At 39.7% G+C, this 25,400-nt stretch overlaps 2 protein-coding genes across 2 annotated transcripts in view; both read left to right on the forward strand.

The window, feature by feature from the left end:
• LOC139766192 (pre-rRNA 2'-O-ribose RNA methyltransferase FTSJ3-like) overlaps positions 1-19,182 on the forward strand; it is a 54,148-nt gene extending 34,966 nt beyond the window's left edge. The window contains exons 3-4 of the mRNA XM_071694464.1: positions 6,659-6,832; positions 19,006-19,182. Coding sequence (XP_071550565.1) covers positions 6,659-6,832; positions 19,006-19,167 — 336 coding nt within the window. The 3' untranslated portion in view covers positions 19,168-19,182. The remainder of the gene's footprint in view (positions 1-6,658; positions 6,833-19,005) is intronic.
• Positions 19,183-24,387: 5,205 nt separating this feature from the next.
• The window catches only part of LOC139766191 (pre-rRNA 2'-O-ribose RNA methyltransferase FTSJ3-like), a 295,857-nt gene continuing 294,844 nt past the window's right edge, over positions 24,388-25,400 (forward strand). The window contains exon 1 of the mRNA XM_071694463.1: positions 24,388-24,549. Coding sequence (XP_071550564.1) covers positions 24,403-24,549 — 147 coding nt within the window. The 5' untranslated portion in view covers positions 24,388-24,402. The remainder of the gene's footprint in view (positions 24,550-25,400) is intronic.

Here is a 25,400-nt window from a genome sequence, read left to right on the forward strand (position 1 = left end):
CGTTTTTCTAAGTACTTCCCAAATACATTCTTCAAAGCAAACATTGGATCCATTCATCCTTTACCACTTCTGAAACCAAACTGCTGTTCCCCAATCTGATGTTCTGTACATGCCTTCACCCTATCAATCAATACTCTCCCGTATAGTTTCCTAGGAATACTCAACAAACTTATACCTCTGTAATTTGAACACTCACCTTTATCCTCTTTGCCTTTGAACATTGGCAATATGTATGCATTCTGCCAATCCTCAGGTACTTCACCAGGAGCCATACATACATTGAATATCCTCACCAACCAGCCAATAACAGTCACCCCCTTTTTTTAATAAATTCCACTGCAATGCCACCCAAACCTGCTGCCTTGCCGGCTTTCATCTTTTACAAAGCTTTCACTACCTCTTCTCTGTTTACCAAACCATTCTTCCTGAACCTCTCACTATGCACACCACCTCGACCAAAATATCCTATATCTGCCACTCTTATTATCTAACACATTCAACAAACCTTCAAAATACTCTCTCCATCTCCTACTCACATCACCATGACTCTTTATTACCTCCCCTTTAGCCCCCTTCACTGATATTCTCATTTGTTCTCTTGCCTTACGCACTTTATTTGCTTCTTTCCAAAACATCATTTTATTTATTTATTTTTATTACATTTCTTTGCTGTCTCCTGTGTTAGCGAGGTAGCGCAAGGAAACAGACGAAAGAATGGCCCAACCTACCCACATACACATGTCTATATATACACATCCACAAACACACATACACATAACTATACATTTCAATGTATACATATTATATATATATATACATACTCAGACATGTACATATATACACATGTACATAATTCATCCTTGCTGCCTTTATTTATTACATTTCTTTGCTGTCTTCCGTGTTAGCGAGGTAGCGCAAGGAAGCAGACGAAAGAATGGCCCAACCCACCCACATACACGTCTGTATATACACGTCCACAAACGCAGATACACATACCTAAACATTTTAATGTATACATATGTATATACATACTCAGACATGTACATATATACACATGTACATAATTCATCCTTGCTGCCATTATTTATTCCAGTCCCCACCCCGCCACACATGAAATGACAACCCCCTTCCCCCATATGCGTGCGAGGTAGCAGTGGGAAAAGACAACAAAGACCACAGTCTTTCACACTCAGTCCCTAGCTGTCATGTATAATGCACCGAAACCATAGTTCCCTTTCCATATCCAGGTCCCCCAAAACTTTCCATGGTTTACCCCAGATGCTTCACATGCCCAGGTTCAATCAATTTACAGCACGTCGACCTTGGTATACCACATTGTTCCAATTCACTCTATTCCTTGCACACCTTTCACCCTCCTGCATGTTTAGGCCCCGATCGGTCAAAATCTTTTTCACTCCATCCTTCCACCTCCAATTTGGTATCCTACTTTTCCTTGTTCCCTCTACCTCTGACACACATATCCTCTTGGTCAATCTTTCCTCACTCATTCTCTCCATGTGACCACACCATTTCAAACACCCTCTTCTTCTTTCTCACCCACACACTTTTTTCTTACCGCACATCTCTCTTACCCTTTCACTACTTACTCGATCAAACCACCTCACACCACATATTGTCCTCAAACATCATATTTCCAACACATCCAGCCTCCTCTGCATAACCCTATCTATAGCCCACACCTCACAACCATATGACATTTTTGGAACCATTATTCCTTGAAACACTCATATTTGCTCTCTCAGATAATGTTCTTGCATTCCACACTTTTTTCAACGCTCCCAGAACTTTCGCCCACTCTCCCACCATCTCTCACTTTCGCTTCCATGGTTCCATCTGCTGCCAAATCCACTCCCAGATATCTAAAACACTTACTTCCTCCAGTTTTTTTCCTTTCAAACTTATCTCCCACTTGACTTGTCCCTCAACCCTACTGTATCTAATAATCTTGCTCTTATTCACATTTACTTTCAGCTTTCTTCTTTAACACACTTTACCAAACCCTGTCACCAGCTTCTGCAATTTCTCACCCGAATCAGCTACCAGCACTGCATTATCAGCAAACAAGAACTTACTCACTTCCCTATTAACTACCATCCATAAACAAAGTAAACAACCATGGAGACATTACGCACCCCTGCTGCAAACCGGCATTCACTAAGAACCACATCTTTTTATTTTCCATAGAATTTAATGATACTCTCTCATTTGCCCTTTTTCACCTCTTGCACCTTTATCTTGACCTCCTGCCTCTTTCTTTTATACATCTCCTACTCGTTTACACTATTTCCCTGCAAAAATCGTCCAAATGCCTCTCTCTTCTCTTTCACTAATAATCTTACTTCTTCATCCCACCACTCACTACCCTTTCTAATCTGCCCACCTCCCACATTTCTCATGCCACAAGCATCTTTTGTGGAAGCCATCACTGCTTCCCTGAATACATCCTATTCCTCCCCCACTCCCCTTATGTCCTTTGCTTTCACCTTTTTCTATTCTGTACTCAGTCTTTCCTGGTACTTCCTCACACACGTCTCTTTCCCAAGCTAACTTACTTTCACCATTCTCTTCACCCCAACATTCTTATTTTTTAAAATCTTCTACAAATTTTACCTTCGCCTCCACAAGATAATGGTCAGACATTCCTCCAGTTGCACCTCTTAGCACATTAACATCCAAAAGTCTCTCTTTCACATGCCTATCAAATAACACGTAATCCAATAATGCTCTCTATTCATCTCTCCTACTTACACACGTATATTTATGTATATCTCTCTTTTTAAACCAGATATTCCCAATCACCAGTCCTTTTTCAGCACACAAATCTACAAGCTCCTCACCATTTCCATTTACAACTGAGCACCCCATGTACACCAATTATTCCCACAACTACCACATTACTCACCTTTGCATTCAAATCACCCATCAGTGTAATCCGATCTTGTGCATCAAAACTGTTAACACGCTCACTCAGCTGCTCCCAAAACACTTGCCTCTCATGATCTTTCTTTTCATGCCCAGGTGCATAGGCACCAATAATCACCTATGACTCATTCTCTCCATGTGACAACACCATTTCAATACACCCTCTTCTCCTCTCTCAACCACACTTTTTTTTTTTTACCACACATATCTTGCCCTTTCATTACTTACTCGATCAAACCACCTCACACCACATATTGTCCTCAAACATCTCATTTACAACACATCCACCCTCCTCCGAACAACCCTATCTATATCCCATGCCTTGCAACCATATAACATTGTTGGAACCACTATTCAAACATACCCATTTTTGCTTTCTGAGATAATGTTCTTGCGTACCACACATTCTTCAATGCTCCCAGAACCTTCACCCACTCCCCCACCCTATGACTCACTTCCCCTTCCATAGTTCCATCTGCTGCCAAATCCACTCCCGTATATCTAAAACACTTCACTTCCTCTAGTTTTTCCATTTAAACTTACCTCACAATTGACTTGTCCCTCAACCCTACTGTACCTAACAACCTTGCTCTTGTTCACATTTACTCTCAGTTTTCTTCTTTCCCACAATTTATCAAACTCAGTCACCATCTTCTGCAGTCTCTCACCTGAATCAGCCACCAGCGCTGTATCATCAGTGAACAACAAGTGACTCACTTCCCAGGCCCTCTCATCCACAACAGACTGCATACTTGCCCCTCTCTCCAAAACTCTTGCATACACCTCCCTAACAACCCTAGTTATAAACAAATTAAACTACCTTGGAGACATCATGCACCCCTGCCGTAAATCGACATTCACTGGGAACCAATCACTTTCCTCTCTTCCTACTCGTACACATGCCTTACATCCTCGATAAGAACTTTTCACTGCTTCTAGCACCTTGCCTCCCACACCATATACTCTTAATACCTTCAACAGAGCATCTCTATCTACTCTTATCATATGCCTTCTCCAGATCCATAAACGCTACATACAAATCCATTTATTTTTCTAAGTATTTCTCACTTGCATTCTTCAAAGCAAGCACCTGATCCACACATCCTCTACCACTTCTAAAACCACACTGCTCTGTACATGCCTTCCCCCTCTCAATCAGTACCTTCCCATACAATTTCCCAGGAATTCTCAAGAAACTTACACCTCTGTAATTTGAACACTCACCTTTATTCGCTTTGCCTTTGTACAATGGTAATATGCATTCATTCTGCCAATCCTCAGGCACTACACCCTGAGTCATAAATACATTGAATATCCTCACCATCCAGTCAACAACACAGTCACCTGCTTTTTTGATAAATTTCACTGCAATACCATCCAAACTTGCTGCCTTGCCGGCTTTCATCTTCCACTAAGCTTTCACTACCTTTCCTCTTTTTACCAATCCATTCTCCCTGACCCTCTCATTTTACACACCACTTTGACCAAAACACCCTACATCTGCCACTCTTATCATTTAACACATTCAACAAACCTTCAAAATACTCACTCCATCACCTTCTCACATCACCACTACTTGTTATTATCTCCCCTTTACCGATGTTATTTACCTCCTTTCAAAACTGTAGCTTAGATGCCAGCTTAGCTATGTCTCTTTCTTGTATATCAGCTGACAGTTCTGCAGCTATCACATTCTTGTATCTCCCCTGACAATGTGATCATAGTATGAAAGTGCATATGGGAACTTACCATGTTTCATTTCCCTAGTGGTTTTGTGCATAAACTAGACGATATTCAGTATTGTGACCTTTTGTTGTATTATTTTATTTATTTATTATACTTTGTCACTGTCTCCTGCATTAGCAAGGTAGCGCAAGGAAAGAGACGGAAGAATGGCCCAACTCATCTGCATACACATGCACATGTACATACCTATGCATCTCAACGTATACATATATATACACACACAGACGTATACATATATGCACATGTACATAAATCATACTGTCTGCCCTTATTCATTCATGTCGCCACCCCACCACACATGAAATGACAATCCCTTCCCCCGCATGTGCGCAAGGTAGCGCTAGGAAAAGACAACAAAGGCCACATTCGTTCACACTTAGTCTCTAGCTGTCATGTATAATGCACCGAAACCGCAGCTCCCTTTCCACATCCAGGCCCCACAAAACTTTCCATAGTTTACCCCAGACGCTTCACATGCCCTGGTTCAATCCATTGACAGCACGTCGACCCCGGTATACCACATCGTTCCAATTCACTCTATTCCTTGCATGCCTTTCACCCTCCTGCATGTTCAGGCCGCGATCACTCAAAATCTTTTTCACCCCATCTTTCCACCTCCAATTTGGTCTCCCACTTCTCCTCGTTCCCTCCACCTCTGACACATATATCCTCTTGGTCAATCTCTCCTCACTCATTCTCTCCATGTGACTCAATCATTTCAAAACACCCTCTTCTGCTCTCTCAACCACACTCTTTTTATTACCACACATCTCTCTTACCCTGTTATTACTTACTCAATCAAACCACATCACACCACATATTGTCCCTCCTTCGCACAACTCTATCTATAGCCCACATCTCACGACCATATAACATTGTTGGAACCACTATTCCTTCAACCATATCCATTTTTGCTTTTCAAGATAATGTTCTCGACTTTCACACATTTTTCAACACTCCCAGAACTTTCGCCCCCTCTCCCACCGTATGACTCACTTCTGCTTCCATATGCTGCCAGATCTACTGCCAGATATCTAAAACACCTCACTTCCTCCAGTTTTTCTCCATTCGAACTTATCTCTCAATTGACTTGTCTCTCAACCCTACTGTACCTAATAACCTTGCTCTTCTTAACATTTACTCTCAGCTTTCTTCTTTCACACACTTTGCCAAACTCAGTCACCAGCTTCTGCAGTTTCTCACCCAAATCAGCCACCAGCGCTGTATCATCAGTGAACAACAAATGACTCTGTATATATTTGTACATATAATGTATACAAAAATATGTAGTGTCTATGGATGGCTATAGTTAGGGTATTCAGTTAGACATGCCATCTCAAGCAGCATAGAAAGGAAAGCTATCCAAATCTATGTATCATTCAGTTTTCCCATTAAGTTCATTTTAACTGGACTTGGATTAATGTTAGTTGCCTCATAAACTTGAAATTAGTTGCTCAAGTTTCAGAAAAATCTTTCATGAACTTGAAGCTCCCTTACAAAAGCAAATTAGATCAGTTTCTTTTATCCAAGAAATTAGAATATTTTATTGTACTAGTTGTGCTTTCTGGATATTCCACAAGCTCTTATTTTATGCTCCTATATTTTTTGTTACTTACAAAAAGGTATTTTCTATTTTCTTCACAGAATTTTCCCTGCCAGCATTTTTTTGTTGAAAACATAGTTTACACAACCACTATTTTGGAAATCCCAGATGCATGGCTCTTTCCATTTGGTATGCACATTTTGCGCCCTTTTTCTAATCTTTTGATGCTTTTTTTTTTTTCATTCTTTGATCCAGTTACTGTACTTCATTAGGAAGTTTACAGTTCAAAACTACATGGCCAGAAACTGTTAAAGCTGTGTCATTGAGTGTTTAAAATGATTCTTAGGTTGCGCATATTCAGAAGCAAGAGATGAATTATTAGCATCTATTATCCATCTTTTACTGTATACCTTTTTATGTCCTCAGGTGGATGCCACAAAACCACTTGCATCTCGTTATGAATCAGCCGAAATCTACGTTGTGTGTCAAGGCTATATCTGTCCTGATAAAGTGGACCCAGAGTTCTTCTCAGCAAAACATGTCTTCCAGGAGCTGGATCTGGAACCCAACACCAAGCTCAATATTTTGAGACCAGAAAAGGTAAGAATTATTTATGAGCATTGAACAATTGTTTTCCATTTAAATTTATCTTTATAACATTATCTTGTACATCATTATGCCTGCATTCCCATTTTTCCTTTAGGATTGCATCATGTAAATCCATGCATAAGTAATTTTGAAAAAATTACAGAGTACCAAACATTTGTTTTTCTCTTTGAATTGATCATAATAACAGATCATCATTATGTATTGAAAAAATTACAGTGCAGGGCTTTGTAAATGTTTTGTCACTTTGACAAGGAAGAGTTTTTATGATAGTTTGATAGAAAAGAGCCTGTAGGATGGAGATACATACAACAGTAACATACAGCACATATAACAGAAACATTTTAAATTAAGTATAGGTTAACAAGTATAGATAATGCATAGCTGTTTTGTGAGCCTGATACTGAGTGAGAATACTGCAGGATCTCTTTTACTCCAAAGAGGGAGATATAATGGACCCACCGCTGCTGACAACTGTGCGTTGGTTGTTAGCAGTTCACCTACAATACAAAGAGAAGTCCCTATTTTGTTGATTAAGCTTGCCAACTTCTTGTCTCTGATTTCAGAAACCATTTAAGATGTCTCTGCCCCTTATCTAGATTAGGCTATGCAGATTTTATTCATAGGGGATAGGGATAGGGGAGAAAGAATACTTCCCACGCATTCCTCACGTGTCATAGAAGGCGACTAAAGGGGACGGGAGCTGGGGGCTAGAAACCCTCCCCTCCTTGAATTTTAACTTTCTAAAAGGGGAAACAGAAGAAGGAGTTACGCGGAGAGTGCTCATCCTCCTCGAAGGCTGAGATTGGGTTGTCTAAATGTGTGTGGATGTAACCAAGATGAGATAAAAGGAGAGATAGGTAGTATGTTTGAGGAAAGGAACCTGGATGTTTTGGCTCTGAGTGAAACGAAGCTCAAGGGTAAAGGGGAAGAGTGGTTTGGTAATTTCTTGGGAGTAAAGTCAAGGGTTAGTGAGAGGACAAGAGCAAGGGAAGGAGTAGCACTACTCCTGAAACAGGAGTTGTGGAAGTATGTGATAGAGTGTAAGAAAGTAAACTCTAGATTGATATGGGTAAAACTGAAAGTTGATGGAGAGAGATAGGTGATTATTGGTGCATATGCACCTGGGCATGAGAAGAAAGATCATGAGAGGCAAGTGTTTTAGGAGCAGCTGAATGAATGTGTTATTAGTTTTGATGCATGAGACCGAGTTATAGTGATGGGTGATTTGAATGCAAAGGTGAGTAATGTGGCAGTTGAGGGAATAATTGGTATACATGGGGTGTTCAGTGTTGTTAATGGAAATGGTGAAGAGCTTGTAGATTTATGTGCTGAAAAAGGACTGGTGATTGGGAATACCTGGTTTAAAAAGCGAGATATACATAAGTATACGTATGTAAGTAGGAGAGATGGCCAGAGAGCGTTATTGGATTACGTGTTAATTGATAGGCACGCGAAAGAGAGACTTTTGGATGTTAATGTGCTGAGAGGTGCAACTGGAGGGATGTCTGATCATTATCTTGTGGAGGTGAAGGTGAAGATTTGTATGGCTTTTCAGAAAAGAAGAGAGAATGTTGGGGTGAAGAGAGTGGTGAGAGTAAGTGAGCTTGGGAAGGAGACCTGTGTGAGGAAGTACCAGGAGAGACTGAGTACAGAATGGAAAAAGGTGAGAACAAAGGAGGTAAGGGGAGTGGGGGAGGAATGGGATGTATTTAGGGAAGCAGTGATGGGTTGCGCAAAAGATGCTTGTGGCATGAGAAGCATGGGAGGTGGGTTGATTAGAAAGGGTAGTGAGTGGTGGGATGAAGAAGTAAGATTATTAGTAAAAGAGAAGAGAGAGGCATTTGGACGATTTTTGCGGGGAAAAAATGCAAATGAGTGTGACATGTATAAAAGAAAGAGGCATGAGGTCAAGAGAATGATGCAAGAGGTGAAAAAGAGGGCAAATGAGAGTTGGGGTGAAAGATTACTGTTAAATTTTAGGGATAATAAAAAGATGTTCTGGAAGGAGGTAAATAAAGTGCGTAAGACAAGGGAGCAAATGGGAACTTCAGTGAAGGGGGCTAATGGGGAGGTGATAACAAGTAGTGGTGATGTGAAAAGGAAATGGAGTGGGTATTTTGAAGGTTTGTTGAATGTGTTTGATGATAGAATGGCAGATATAGGGTGTTTTGGTCGAGGTGGTGTGCAAAGTGAGAGGGTTAGGGAAAATGATTTGGTAAACAGAGAAGAGGTAGTAAAAGCTTTCCAGAAGATGAAAGCTGGCAAGGCAGCAGGTTTGGATGGTATTGCAGTGGAATTTATTAAAAGAGGGAGTGACTGTATTGTTGACTGGTTGGTAAGGTTATGTAATGTATGTATGACTCATGGTAAGGTGCCTGAAGATTGGCGGAATGCTTGCATAGTGCCATTGTACAAAGGCAAAGGGGATAAAAGTGAGTGCTCAAATTACAGAGGTATAAGTTTGTTGAGTATTCCTGGGAAATTATGCGGGAGGGTATTGATTGAGAGGATGAAGGCATGTACAGACCATCAGATTAGGAAGAGCAGTGTGGTCTCAGAAGTGGTCGAGGATGTGTGGATCAGGTGTTTGCTTTGAAGAATGTATGTGAAAAATACTTAGAAAAGCAAATGGATTTGTATGTAGCATTTATGGATCTGGAGAAGGCATATGATAGAGTTGATAGAGATGCTCTGTGGAAGGTATTAAAAATATATGGTATGGGAGGCAAGTTGTTAGAAGCAGTGAAAAGTTTTTATCGAGGATGTAAGGCATGTGTGCGTGTAGGAAGAGAGGAAAGTGATTGGTTCTCATTGAATGTAGGTTTGCGGCAGGGGTGTGTGATGTCTCCATGGTTGTTTAATTTGTTTATGGATGGGGTTGTTAGGGAGGTGAATGCAAGAGTTTTGGAAAGAGGGGCAAGTATGCAGTCTATTGTGGATGAGAGAGCTTGGGAAGTGAGTCAGTTGTTCGCTGATGATACAGCGCTGGTGGCTGATTCATGTGAGAAACTGCAGAAGCTGGTGACTGAGTTTGGTAAAGTGTGTGAAAGAAGAAAGTTGAGAGCAAATGTGAATAAGAGCAAGGTTATTAGGTACAGTAGGGTTGAGGGTCAAGTCAGGTAGGAGGTAAGTTTGAATGGAGAAAAACTGGAGGAAGTAAAGTGTTTTAGATATCTGGGAGTGGATCTGGCAGTGGATGGAACCATGGAAGCGGAAGTGAATCATAGGGTGGGGGAGGGGGCAAAAATTCTGGGAGACTTGAAGAATGTGTGAAAGTCGAGAACATTATCTCGGAAAGTAAAAGTGGGTATGTTTGAAGGAATAGTTGTTCCAATGATGTTGTATGGTTGCGAGGCGTGGGCTATGGATAGAGTTGTGCGCAGGAGGGTGGATGTGCTGGAAATGAGATGTTTGAGGACAGTATGTGGTGTGAGGTGGTTTGATCGAGTAAGTAATGTAAGGGTAAGAGAGATGTGTGGAAATGAAAAGAGTGTGGTTGAGAGAGCAGAAGAGGGTGTTTTGAAATGGTTTGGGCACATGGAGAGAATGAGTGAGGAAAGATTGACCAAGAGGATATATGTGTCAGAGGTGGATGGAATGAGGAGAAATGGGAGACCAAATTGGAGGTGGAAAGATGGAGTGAACATGCAGGAGGGTGAAAGGCGTGCAAGGAATAGAGTGAATCAGAACGATGTGGTATACCGGGGTCAACATGCTGTCGATGGATTGAACCAGGGCATGTGAAGCGTCTGGGATAAACCATGGAAAAGTTGTGTGGGGCCTGGATGTGGAAAGGGAGCTGTGGTTTCGGTGCATTATTACATGACAGCTAGAGACTGAGTGTGAACGAATGTGGCCTTTGTTGTCTTTTCCTAGTGCTACCTCGCACACATGAGGGGGGAGGGGGATGGTATTCCATGTGTGGCGAGGTGGCGATGGAAATGAATAAAGGCAGACAGTGTGAATTGTGTGCATGGGTATATATGTGTGTGTCTGTGTGTGTATATATATGTGTACATTGAGATGTATAGGTATGTATATTTGCGTGTGTGGACGTGTATGTATATACATGTGTATGGGGGTGGGTTTGGCCATTTCTTTCGTCTGTTTCCTTGCGCTACCTCGCAAACGCGGGAGACAGCGACAAAGCAAAATAATAAAAAATAACATCTCTCTTACCCTATTATTACTTACTCGATCAAACCACCTCACACCACATATTGTCCTCAAACATCTCATTTCCAGCACATCCACCCTCCTCCGCACAACTCTATCTATAGCCCACGCCTTGCAACCATATAACATTGTTGGAACCACTATTCCTTCAAACATACCCATTTTTGCTTTCCAAGATAATGTTCTCGACTTCAACACACTCTTGAATGCTCCCAGAACTTTCGCCCCCTCCCCCACCCTATGAGTCACTTCCACTTCCATGGTTCCATCCACTGCCAAATCCCCTCTCAGATATCTCAAACACTTCACTTCCTCCAGTTTTTCTCCATTCAAACTTACCTCCCAATTGAATTGTCTCTCAACCCTACTGTACCTAATAACCTTGCTCTTATTCACATTTACTCTCAGCTTTCTTCTTTCACCACAACATGCTTGATGTTATAATACTTCCACAACTCCCAGATTGGAAGCTTATTTTCCAAATCTGTAATTTTGAGGAGTTGGTAAAATATCGTCAAGTGATATATGTCTTGAAGATGGCGGTCATGCCTTGATTCATTGGCTGAGGGAAGGAAGAGGTGTTTTCTGGGAAGAACTCCAACATGCCCTTTGCATTTGTCTCTTTTACATGTTGAGGATAGCCTAATGAATTCATGAATAAGCTATGCTTTATTGCTGAATTTTCAATGTCACAGTAGAGCTCTACATCTGGAAAGAGGAGCCAATAAACTGCTTTTGAAAAAATTTTTTGGTGACCCAAACCTACTAGTTAGAATGCCAGATCACTTGTAATACTGACTTTATACAACCCTTCATATCCCTGGGGTTATATTAGCAAAACACTAACAAGAGCTTAACTTCAAGATATCCCTTGGCATTCACTCCCAGCAGATGCATCAAGTGACTTCTGGCGACCATGAACATGGGGCTCTCTTTACTTCATGCTAGTGAATGTTCTAGGTGGCTTTCTTTTCCAGAATATAACCAGTCTCATCCACATTTAAGATTGGTTGAGGTATGTGGCCTCCTAACTGAATAGTTTTCTTGGAATACTCCAGCTACCAGTTTACTATTAACAGTGTCATTGCTGTCAGCTTTACTAGCCATATGGATATTGTGGAAACTGACACTTTTTGAACCTCACCCCTTACATGCACCAAAAGTCTTCTCTTGACTTGCCTAGCAAAGTTCCTACATCAAAGCCTCATATGATAACTTTGCCATCTCTTGGATAATATTAGTTTCACTGTTTATTGGACACTGTTGTTCACACAAGATTCTTAACGTATAAAGGTATTCAAACTAACAAACCATTGGATTGCTTCGAGGCTGTTTGTGATAGTGGAAGAAATATGAAAATCATAGATCAGTATGGTAAGAGTAGAAAAGCTGGTATGTTTTTCATTTTCACATCATGTCAGTCCTTTTTCTGTATACTAATTTAGCAGTTAATATAGTGTCAGACTGAGAACTAGCTTTTTTTACTTTCTTTATTCTTCCTTGTAGTGGCCACAGTGAGTGAGTGAAACGCAAGGACTTGGTATAGCCATGAGTTCTGGCCATCATCAAACCTCCTAAGCAGCTCTTATTTCATATCAAGAGTGATAGCCTTGTGTTTTCCATTTCCTTGAGTGTCTTTAACATTCCTTGTAGACATCCTGAGATGGCAATATTTACTTAGGAGGCACTACAAACTATGAGAGACTAAGGCGAGACTGGTGCCAGATCCAGTATGTTTTTTCTTTACAAGCTGACCGCCAGGTAGTGGGGTATGAATTGAAACAAATTGCCCGGGGAAGGGGTATGGTTTGTCAAAACTTTTTTGGTTTTGACATCATTATGAAATGCATGATAACTAAAGATCCCTTAAAGTATCTTGAAATGTTTTATTATTAAAGGAAAAGAATATTTTTCACAAATTTTTGTAACTACAAGGAGTTATGTGTTGTGTGAAATTGTACCCTAATTTACAACTGTTGCAACAGCAAAACAACTATACAAGCTTTTGTCATGATGGAATTCAGGTAATCCTCATTCCTGAAGAATTAGTAGTGGCATTGGAGAACAGGGAACAATGCGGTATCTTTCTAAGGTGACCTTTGCTAAAATTGTGTATGAAGGTTTGAAGTACACATTTACTCTCATAAACCTTCCAGTTCACAACACAAAGATCTTGAACGAACTGCATTTTAGTAGAAGAACTGCAAGAGTAAAGATAACTAGCATCATTAGTCATACTACATCTGTAGAGTGGCATGCCACAAGAGAGCTGTTTCTCACTGACATTATACACCATCTTCATTCAGACATGCTTTCAAATGCTCTAGGAGATGGCTTCATGATATACATTGAAAGCATCATGCAAATTGGAAAATACAATGGAAAATCAAAAACTTTTATGGCAAGGAAAACTCTGTAAACCATTGAAATAGTTGACTCTTGCAAAAAAGAATGGAAAATCAAAACTAATCCCACCAGAAGTTCCATGTCATGCTAGTGTCAGCAAGGAAACCAAAGCTAATTCTAGTAATGATAAACAACAGCATAAACTTTGCTCCAAACAGAAGAATTTTAGAATAAAAGCTTTGGAAAAGAACAACAGTGTCATTTCAAAGATAGTACATACTATGAATATTTTTATTTTTTTTTTTCTTTTTCATACTATTTGCCATTTCCCACATTAGCGAGGTAGCATTAAGAACAGAGAACTGGGCCTTAGAGGGACTATCCTCACCTGACCCCCTTCTCTGTTCCTTCTTTTGGAAAATTAAAAAAAAACAAGAGAAGGGAGGATTTCCAGCCACCCGCTCCCTCCCCTTTTAGTCGCCTTCTACGACACACAGGGAATACGTGGTAAGTATTCTTTCTCCCCTATCCACAGGGATAGATATGACATCTTTAAAATTAAGAAGATTCTTGTCCCTTAGTGCTGTATCTACACAAAGCATTGTTCAGACTAGTACTTGAACACCCAATCATACAAATCCACAGGCTGTCAAAAACATCAATACTGAAGCTACAATCTTTGCAGGGCAAAAAGGTCTTTGAAGAATGACCATTATTGACCATCATAAAATAAAACTTCCCAAAACACTTGCTGAAGAACTAAAAGCTGGATATGCAAATTGGCTTTGATGGCTTTTAAAACTAGGAACTAACTCATTGAGATGAAAGACGAAACTTATATACTTTTGAATCATGCATGGACGAACAGACAACATTACTAGGTGATAGAAAGTTCATTGATAAGCTTAGAGTTGCCTCCTGCAGTTTATGTATGGGAAAGGCAGGACTAGAAATTTGATCATACACAATACAAGGTTTCAGTTGATTGAATAAGATCTTTTAGAATATAGTCATGGAAATGTCACTGTTATGCCATGCACACTGAACAAACATTATGATGCAAAAACAACAAGGATCAAACAGAAAGCCACAGAAGAAAGTATAGAGTATGTATATGAAAATAAGGTAGAATGATTGATATTAAAGATTAAGTCAGGGACAGAAACTTGTACTGTGTCAGATTGACATCTCCCTAACTTTAAGCTTCCATTTTTTAGTTTCACTGTTTTACCATTTATTAATCTCTCTGTTTTGGTTCTTTTTTATGGAGCTTCCCCTTTTTTTTTTGTTTACATCAGATTAAGTTTAGTTTAGAAGAATTTTGGGTTGCTTTGATGCTGCTGAAAGAGGAATTAGAGTAAATATAAGACTTTACTCTTTTTGAAAGTAATAAGATGAATAGAACTTGTTGCTGTTGATAAGTTTTAGATATAGAAGTGCAAGGAAGATGGTAATGAGAAAACTGAAGTTGAAATTGGAATCTTGAAAAGGAGAGAAAATGAAATTGCACTGAAAACTCTTGAGAATTATGAATTTAAGTATATAGTGTTCAAGAAACTTACATTAAGGAAAGAATGTTAAGAGTGTGCAGTAAGCTTCCATGAAGGAGGAGTATTTGACTCAGCTCTGATAATGATTGTAAAATCTAGATTCATATGTCAGGATAGATAAAAGATCATAGCAGTATAGATGGATAACTTTAGTATTATAGTTAGAACATTAAAGATAGATAGCTTACAGAATGAAATGTTGGGAAGTTATGTGATGTGAAAAAATCATTAGAAATACCATGGCTTCAAGATTTCCTTAAAGCCCATTTCCCTTATATTTATTTCACTTACTCATCTCAGATCTTATTGGACCAGTGGCCACATCTCCTTCACCTTTATCCTCAGTTACTTTCTGAAAAGGTCCTCTCCACTTCTTACAAACATCTTCCAGACTTGTCTAGTACACTCCCCTTGCACCCACCTGTCTTCTGCATCTGTAAACACTTTCCCAAAATATTTTTTTTTTTTTTTATTATACTTTGTCGCTGTCTCCCGCGTTTGTGAGGTAGCGCAAGGAAACAGACGAAAGAAATGCCCCCCCCCCCCATACACATGTATATACATACGTCCACACACACAAATATACATACCTACACAGCTTTCCATGGTTTACCCCAGACGCTTCACATGCCTTGATTCAATCCACTGACAGCACGTCAACCCCGGTATACCACATCGCTCCAATTCACTCTATTCCTTGCCCTCCTTTCACCCTCCTGCATGTTCAGGCCCCGATCACACAAAATCTTTTTCACTCCATCTTTCCACCTCCAATTTGGTCTCCCTCTTCTCCTCATTCCCTCCACCTCCGACACATATATCCTCTTGGTCAATCTTTCCTCACTCATTCTCTCCATGTGCCCAAACCACTTCAAAACACCCTCTTCTGCTCTCTCAGCCACGCTCTTTTTATTTCCACACATCTCTCTTACCCTTACGTTACTCACTCGATCAAACCACCTCACACCACACATTGTCCTCAAACATCTCATTTCCAGCACATCCATCCTCCTGCGCACAACTCTATCCATAGCCCACGCCTCGCAACCATACAACATTGTTGGAACCACTATTCCTTCAAACATACCCATTTTTGCTTTCCGAGATAATGTTCTCGACTTCCACACATTCTTCAAGGCTCCCAGAATTTTCGCCCCCTCCCCCACCCTATGATCCACTTCTGCTTCCATGGTTCCATCTGCTGCCAGATCCACTCCCAGATATCTAAAACACTTCACTTCCTCCAGTTTTTCTCCATTCAAACTCACCTCCCAATTGACTTGACCCTCAACCCTACTGTACCTAATAACCTTGCTCTTATTCACATTTACTCTTAACTTTCTTCTTCCACACACTTTACCAAACTCAGTCACCAGCTTCTGCAGTTTCTCACATGAATCAGCCACCAGCGCTGTATCATCAGCGAACAACAACTGACTCACTTCCCAAGCTCTCTCATCCCCAACAGACTTCATACTTGCCCCTCTATCCAAAACTCTTGCATTTACCTCCCTAACAACCCCATCCATAAACAAATTAAACAACCATGGAGACATCACACACCCCTGCCGCAAACCTACATTCACTGAGAACCAATCACTTTCCCAAAATAATATGCTGTTTTTCTTTAGATTCTCCTTGATTATTCTTACCAGATCCTCATTTGCTTCTTCTGGTTTCTATGTATCATCTTTTCTCATCATAACCTTACTCCCCATTCATTTCTGTGTCTGGATACTCCATCCACACTCCTAAGTCTTTATTCCAGCTTGTTAAATTATTTTTAACTCATATTGTATCTACATTACTACATCATCTGTGTCATCCTTTCATAATGCACTTATGCAGTTTGTGTAAACTCAGACATGGACAGGATGTCTCATTGGGATAGACAGAACCATGCTTAGTTTAATACCTCTAATACCCAGTTCCTGCCTATTTCTTTCCAAAAACCCTCACATCTTTCCCTTATGTTTTGGTGGATCTGTAATTTGACCTCTTAACTCACTGAATATTCATGGTGTCACTGTAACATCTAACCGGTCTTGGAAACTTCACATCAGAAGGGAGATCTGTTTGGATTATGTAAATTTACTTTCTCCTCAATAGTTACTTCATTTATATAAAGAATTAATTTGTCATAGTATGGATAACTGCTCCCTCATCTGGGAAGGTTCTAGCACTACATTCTTACTGGACAGGGTTGAGTCTAAATAGTTTCAAGTTACCAATTCTTCCAGTTTATCCTCACAATGTGGCCCACTTACTGGTCTAGCTAATGTAAGAAGCCTGAAAATAGATGACTCTAAGGAAAAGAATCTGAAATTACATTTAAAAAAAAGAGGGAGAAAGAATTATCAGTGTAGCATTTGGAAAGTGGGTCCATCTCCAGTGTCATATTGGAGGAGTTGATAAGTAGGATTTCTCTTGAATCAGTCTTGTCAGTAAATACAAGAACACCTCCGATTTTCCAGCACTCTTGGTTCCAAAGCCAATGTCTTGTAATAATAATTCAACACACCTCAGACCCACTAATTATACATCTCCCATGTGTCTAAAGTATACCATGGACTGCTAGAAATTTGAATTAGATAAATATTAAATGTAAATTAAATGAATAAATGAAGTACAGGTACTTGTACAATAGTGCATTAGTGAAACAAGATTGCAGGTATTGATTAAACAAGATTAAACAAAAATTTAAGTTCTTTATGGAACAACTTAGCCTGGTCCATTATCATGCTACCTGACAAGTCCGCTCCATCATTATGACACTGTCGAAATCATTCCATCATCACTCAATCATGCTCAGTACTCTTACCATCTTTCATAATTATTCTAATCATCATTTGCTTCTTGGAATTGCTTTCTGCTTAGAATTTCAATGTTTTCTCCCTTTGCCTCTTTATATCATAAACAGTTGATGAACCAGTACTGTAGATGTCACACAGCTTACGCACTGAAACACCATGGTCCATTTTTTCAACAGTTCTACTTTATCTTGGGTCAATATGGACTGGTGTTTATGTTTGACACCGCGACTGACACTCTCATATGTCGTAGAAGCCATAGCTAGGGTTAGATTTAAGCAAAATAAGCTAAGAATATCTTAGAATTGTGATATCACCCCCAACAAGTGCAGTGTAAACAATGTAAATAAGTGTGCCCTACACTTAACGCCATCTATGCTGCCCAATAAACTAGTCTGGTGGCTGTGGTAATTTCAAGTTCCTCACGTAATTTTGTCTTGACTTAAGGAGGTACCGAACCATCAGTTGCTGGAAATTCAGTGGTGTCCCTGTACATACTTGGCACTGTAGCAGCCCTAAATGACTCAGTATTTTGTATGGTCACATTTGTGGCTTAGAAGAGATGAGTCTTTAACACCTAACACAGAACTACTAGGAACACCAGTTATGATAAGAAAACTTACAGAAATGTATGCTTCAGAGAGAATGTTGGATATGAGAGAACAGAGTGAGGGATGGACACCTGAAAGACAAGTTCTTAGACAATTATGCCATATCCTATCAAAAGTCTGCTTGTTGTTAAGGAAGATACTGTTGTTCAAGAGGCTTAGGGAAATGGTAGTTAAGGAGAGATTTATAGACTTTGGAGGTAGCACATACTGTGTATGTAATGAATGACAGGGTAGGAATGAAGACAAACAGTGGCTTGTTGCAAATGCCCTCATGTTTGGAAGCAGTCTGCTGACAGGTGAGACATAAATATAAATTGCCAATTGGTGGGATAGGAATCAAATCGTATTTTCCCATGTTATCAGTAAAGTATGGTTAAGTACAAAAAAATCTCAAAATATACTAAGTTTTATCATTAAAAGAAAAGGTTATTTGATACAGGGAAAATATGAAGGTAAGATTTTTTAAATCTGTTGAAAGTACAAACCAGATGTGTTGCAAGTCAACAATGTATGCTAATTCTCATCTTACAAATCCATAATATGTCATCAGAATGCTACAGTTTAGGGTATCAATAGTAAGTTGTAGATATTTTTAGTAAGGATCATTGATGTTCTAGATGAAGATTTAACACTTATGGAGTATGCTTGGTTTAATGGAGTATTTTCTACAGACACGTAGCAAAGCAGAAGGATATGTAGAGGGCGCTACCACACTCTTCAACCAAGTTCCCATATCAAGATTCTTCCAAGCGGCTAACTTCGTTGAGGTTCTTCAAGAAGCATCAGAGGTAATTTTAATGGCTTTCATATTTGAAAATACCAACTTAGACTGAACCTTTGAATGATATTCACTTTTCAATTTAGGGAACCCATTGTAGGAAGGAAAGCAAATTGTGCATTTTATTGTTTTCTCTACAATTGAAAAATACACCACAAAATTCTTTGATCCATCAGGGATTTGTTTTGCCCAACATTGAAAATTCTTATTTCCTACTAATAAAATAATTTAATAAGATAGAAAATTCATGTTGCAGAAAAATTTTGTATTTTATGTAATGTAGAATGGAGGGTATTGATTGAGAGAGTGAAGGCATGTATAGAGCATCAGGTTGGGGAGGAGTGTGGTTTCTGAAGTGGAAGAGGATGTGTGGATCTTGTGCTTGCTTTGAAGAATTTATGTGAGAAATGCTTAGAAAAACAGTGGATTTGTATGTAGCATTTATGGATCTGGAGAAGGCATATGATAGGGTTGATAGGGACACTTTGTAGAAGGTTTTAAGAGTATATAGTGTGGGAGGTAAGTGGCTAGAAGCAGGGGAGTGATTGGCACCCAGTGAATTTCAGTCTGCGGCAGGGGTGTGTGATGTCCCCATAGTTGTTTAATTTGTTTATGGATGGTGTGGTTAGGGGGTAAGTTTGGAAAAGTGTGTGAAAGGAGAAAGTTGAGAGTAAATATGAATAAGAGCAAGGTTATTAGGTTCAGTAGGGTTGAGGGACAAGTTAATTGGGATGTAAGTCTGAATGGAGAAAAATTGGAGGAAGTGAAGTGTTTTAGATATCTGGGAGTGAACTTAGCAGCGGATGGAACCATGGAAGCAGAAGTGAGTCAAAGGGTGGTGGAGGGGGCAAAGGTTCTGTGAGCGATGAAGAATGTGTGGAAGGAGAGAATGTTATCTCAGAGAGCAAAAATAGGTATGTTTGAAGGAATAGAAGTTCCAGCAATGTTACATGGTTGTGAGGCATGGGCAATAGATAGGGTTGTACAGAGGAGGGTGGAAGTGTTGGAAATGAAATGTTTGAGGACAGTATGTGGTGTGAGGTGGTTTGATTGAGTAATGTAAGGGTAAGAGAGATTTGTGGAAATAAAAAGAGTATGGTTAAGAGAGTAGAAGAGGGTGTGTTGAAATGGTTTGGACACATGGAGAGAATGAGTGAGGATAGGTTGACAAAGAGGATATATGTGTCAGAGGTGGAGGGAAGAAGGAGAAGCCGTAGAGCAAATTGGAAGTGGAAGGATGGAGTGAAAAAGATTTAGAGCGATCAGGGCCTGAACGTACAGGAGGGTGAGAGGTGCGCAAAGAATAGAGTGAATTGGAATGATGTGGGATACTGGAGTTGATGTGCTTTCACTTGACTGAACCAGGGCATGTGAGGTGTCTTGGGTAAACCATGGAAAAGTTTTGTGGGGCCTGGATGTGGATAGGGGGCTGTCGTTTGGGTGCATTACACATGACAGCTAGAGACTGAGTGTGAACGAATGTGGCCTTTTTGTCTGTATTCGTGGCACTACCTTGCTGGAGCAGGGGATAGCAATGCTGTTTTCCTGTGGGGCGGGGTAGCAACAGGGATGGATGAAGGCAAGTGATTATGAATATGTGTATGAGTATGTATGTGATGTCTGTGTATGTATATGCTGTTATGTATTTGTGTGTATGTAGGAGTTTATGTATATATATATATATATATATATTTTTTTTTTTTTTGCCGCTGTCTCCCGCGTTTGCGAGGTAGCGCAAGGAAAACAGACGAAAGAAATGGCCTAACCCACCCCCATGCACATGTATATACATACGTCCACACACGCAAATATACACACCTACACAGCTTTCCATGGTTTACCCCAGACGCTTCACATGCCCTGATTCAATCCACTGACAGCACGTCAACCCCGGTATACCACATCGCTCCAATTCACTCTATTCCTTGCCCTCCTTTCACCCTCCTGCATGTTCAGGCCCCGATCACACAAAATCTTTTTCACTCCATCTTTCCACCTCCAATTTGGTCTCCCTCTTCTCCTCGTTCCCTCCACCTCCGACACATATATCCTCTTGGTCAATCTTTCCTCACTCATTCTCTCCATGTGCCCAAACCATTTCAAAACACCCTCTTCTGCTCTCTCAACCACGCTCTTTTTATTTCCGCACATCTCTCTTACCCTTACGTTACTTACTCGATCAAACCACCTCACACCACACATTGTCCTCAAACATCTCATTTCCAGCACATCCATCCTCCTGCGCACAACTCTATCCATAGCCCACGCCTCGCAACCATACAACATTGTTGGAACCACTATTCCTTCAAACATAGCCATTTTTGCTTTCCGAGATAATGTTCTCGACTTCCACACATTCTTCAAGGCTCCCAGAATTTTCGCCCCCTCCCCCACCCTATGATCCACTTCCGCTTCCATGGCTCCATCCGCTGCCAGATCCACTCCCAGATATCTAAAACACTTCATTTCCTCCAGTTTTTCTCCATTCAAACTCACCTCCCAATTGACTTGACCTTCAACCCTACTGTACCTAATAACCTTGCTCTTATTCACATTTACTCTTAACTTTCTTCTTTCACACACTTTACCAAACTCAGTCACCAGCTTCTGCAGTTTCTCACATGAATCAGCCACCAGCGCTGTATCATCAGCGAACAACAACTGACTGACTTCCCAAGCTCTCTCATCCCCAACAGACTTCATACTTGCCCCTCTATCCAAAACTCTTGCATTTACCTCCCTAACAACCCCATCCATAAACAAATTAAACAACCATGGAGACATCACACACCCCTGCCGCAAACCTACATTCACTGAGAACCAATCACTTTCCCAAAATAATATGCTGTTTTTCTTTAGATTCTCCTTGATTATTCTTACCAGATCCTCATTTGCTTCTTCTGGTTTCTATGTATCATCTTTTCTCATCATAACCTTACTCCCCATTCATTTCTGTGTCTGGATACTCCATCCACACTCCTAAGTCTTTATTCCAGCTTGTTAAATTATTTTTAACTCATATTGTATCTACATTACTACATCATCTGTGTCATCCTTTCATAATGCACTTATGCAGTTTGTGTAAACTCAGACATGGACAGGATGTCTCATTGGGATAGACAGAACCATGCTTAGTTTAATACCTCTAATACCCAGTTCCTGCCTATTTCTTTCCAAAAACCCTCACATCTTTCCCTTATGTTTTGGTGGATCTGTAATTTGACCTCTTAACTCACTGAATATTCATGGTGTCACTGTAACATCTAACCGGTCTTGGAAACTTCACATCAGAAGGGAGATCTGTTTGGATTATGTAAATTTACTTTCTCCTCAATAGTTACTTCATTTATATAAAGAATTAATTTGTCATAGTATGGATAACTGCTCCCTCATCTGGGAAGGTTCTAGCACTACATTCTTACTGGACAGGGTTGAGTCTAAATAGTTTCAAGTTACCAATTCTTCCAGTTTATCCTCACAATGTGGCCCACTTACTGGTCTAGCTAATGTAAGAAGCCTGAAAATAGATGACTCTAAGGAAAAGAATCTGAAATTACATTTAAAAAAAAGAGGGAGAAAGAATTATCAGTGTAGCATTTGGAAAGTGGGTCCATCTCCAGTGTCATATTGGAGGAGTTGATAAGTAGGATTTCTCTTGAATCAGTCTTGTCAGTAAATACAAGAACACCTCCGATTTTCCAGCACTCTTGGTTCCAAAGCCAATGTCTTGTAATAATAATTCAACACACCTCAGACCCACTAATTATACATCTCCCATGTGTCTAAAGTATACCATGGACTGCTAGAAATTTGAATTAGATAAATATTAAATGTAAATTAAATGAATAAATGAAGTACAGGTACTTGTACAATAGTGCATTAGTGAAACAAGATTGCAGGTATTGATTAAACAAGATTAAACAAAAATTTAAGTTCTTTATGGAACAACTTAGCCTGGTCCATTATCATGCTACCTGACAAGTCCGCTCCATCATTATGACACTGTGGAAATCATTCCATCATCACTCAATCATGCTCAGTACTCTTACCATCTTTCATAATTATTCTAATCATCATTTGCTTCTTGGAATTGCTTTCTGCTTAGAATTTCAATGTTTTCTCCCTTTGCCTCTTTATATCATAAACAGTTGATGAACCAGTACTGTAGATGTCACACAGCTTACGCACTGAAACACCATGGTCCATTTTTTCAACAGTTCTACTTTATCTTGGGTCAATATGGACTGGTGTTTATGTTTGACACCGCGACTGACACTCTCATATGTCGTAGAAGCCATAGCTAGGGTTAGATTTAAGCAAAATAAGCTAAGAATATCTTAGAATTGTGATATCACCCCCAACAAGTGCAGTGTAAACAATGTAAATAAGTGTGCCCTACACTTAACGCCATCTATGCTGCCCAATAAACTAGTCTGGTGGCTGTGGTAATTTCAAGTTCCTCACGTAATTTTGTCTTGACTTAAGGAGGTACCGAACCATCAGTTGCTGGAAATTCAGTGGTGTCCCTGTACATACTTGGCACTGTAGCAGCCCTAAATGACTCAGTATTTTGTATGGTCACATTTGTGGCTTAGAAGAGATGAGTCTTTAACACCTAACACAGAACTACTAGGAACACCAGTTATGATAAGAAAACTTACAGAAATGTATGCTTCAGAGAGAATGTTGGATATGAGAGAACAGAGTGAGGGATGGACACCTGAAAGACAAGTTCTTAGACAATTATGCCATATCCTATCAAAAGTCTGCTTGTTGTTAAGGAAGATACTGTTGTTCAAGAGGCTTAGGGAAATGGTAGTTAAGGAGAGATTTATAGACTTTGGAGGTAGCACATACTGTGTATGTAATGAATGACAGGGTAGGAATGAAGACAAACAGTGGCTTGTTGCAAATGCCCTCATGTTTGGAAGCAGTCTGCTGACAGGTGAGACATAAATATAAATTGCCAATTGGTGGGATAGGAATCAAATCGTATTTTCCCATGTTATCAGTAAAGTATGGTTAAGTACAAAAAAATCTCAAAATATACTAAGTTTTATCATTAAAAGAAAAGGTTATTTGATACAGGGAAAATATGAAGGTAAGATTTTTTAAATCTGTTGAAAGTACAAACCAGATGTGTTGCAAGTCAACAATGTATGCTAATTCTCATCTTACAAATCCATAATATGTCATCAGAATGCTACAGTTTAGGGTATCAATAGTAAGTTGTAGATATTTTTAGTAAGGATCATTGATGTTCTAGATGAAGATTTAACACTTATGGAGTATGCTTGGTTTAATGGAGTATTTTCTACAGACACGTAGCAAAGCAGAAGGATATGTAGAGGGCGCTACCACACTCTTCAACCAAGTTCCCATATCAAGATTCTTCCAAGCGGCTAACTTCGTTGAGGTTCTTCAAGAAGCATCAGAGGTAATTTTAATGGCTTTCATATTTGAAAATACCAACTTAGACTGAACCTTTGAATGATATTCACTTTTCAATTTAGGGAACCCATTGTAGGAAGGAAAGCAAATTGTGCATTTTATTGTTTTCTCTACAATTGAAAAATACACCACAAAATTCTTTGATCCATCAGGGATTTGTTTTGCCCAACATTGAAAATTCTTATTTCCTACTAATAAAATAATTTAATAAGATAGAAAATTCATGTTGCAGAAAAATTTTGTATTTTATGTAATGTAGAATGGAGGGTATTGATTGAGAGAGTGAAGGCATGTATAGAGCATCAGGTTGGGGAGGAGTGTGGTTTCTGAAGTGGAAGAGGATGTGTGGATCTTGTGCTTGCTTTGAAGAATTTATGTGAGAAATGCTTAGAAAAACAGTGGATTTGTATGTAGCATTTATGGATCTGGAGAAGGCATATGATAGGGTTGATAGGGACACTTTGTAGAAGGTTTTAAGAGTATATAGTGTGGGAGGTAAGTGGCTAGAAGCAGGGGAGTGATTGGCACCCAGTGAATTTCAGTCTGCGGCAGGGGTGTGTGATGTCCCCATAGTTGTTTAATTTGTTTATGGATGGTGTGGTTAGGGGGTAAGTTTGGAAAAGTGTGTGAAAGGAGAAAGTTGAGAGTAAATATGAATAAGAGCAAGGTTATTAGGTTCAGTAGGGTTGAGGGACAAGTTAATTGGGATGTAAGTCTGAATGGAGAAAAATTGGAGGAAGTGAAGTGTTTTAGATATCTGGGAGTGAACTTAGCAGCGGATGGAACCATGGAAGCAGAAGTGAGTCAAAGGGTGGTGGAGGGGGCAAAGGTTCTGTG

This window comes from Panulirus ornatus, chromosome 57 (genome assembly GCF_036320965.1).
Source record: "Panulirus ornatus isolate Po-2019 chromosome 57, ASM3632096v1, whole genome shotgun sequence".
Lineage (NCBI taxonomy): Eukaryota > Metazoa > Arthropoda > Malacostraca > Decapoda > Palinuridae > Panulirus > Panulirus ornatus.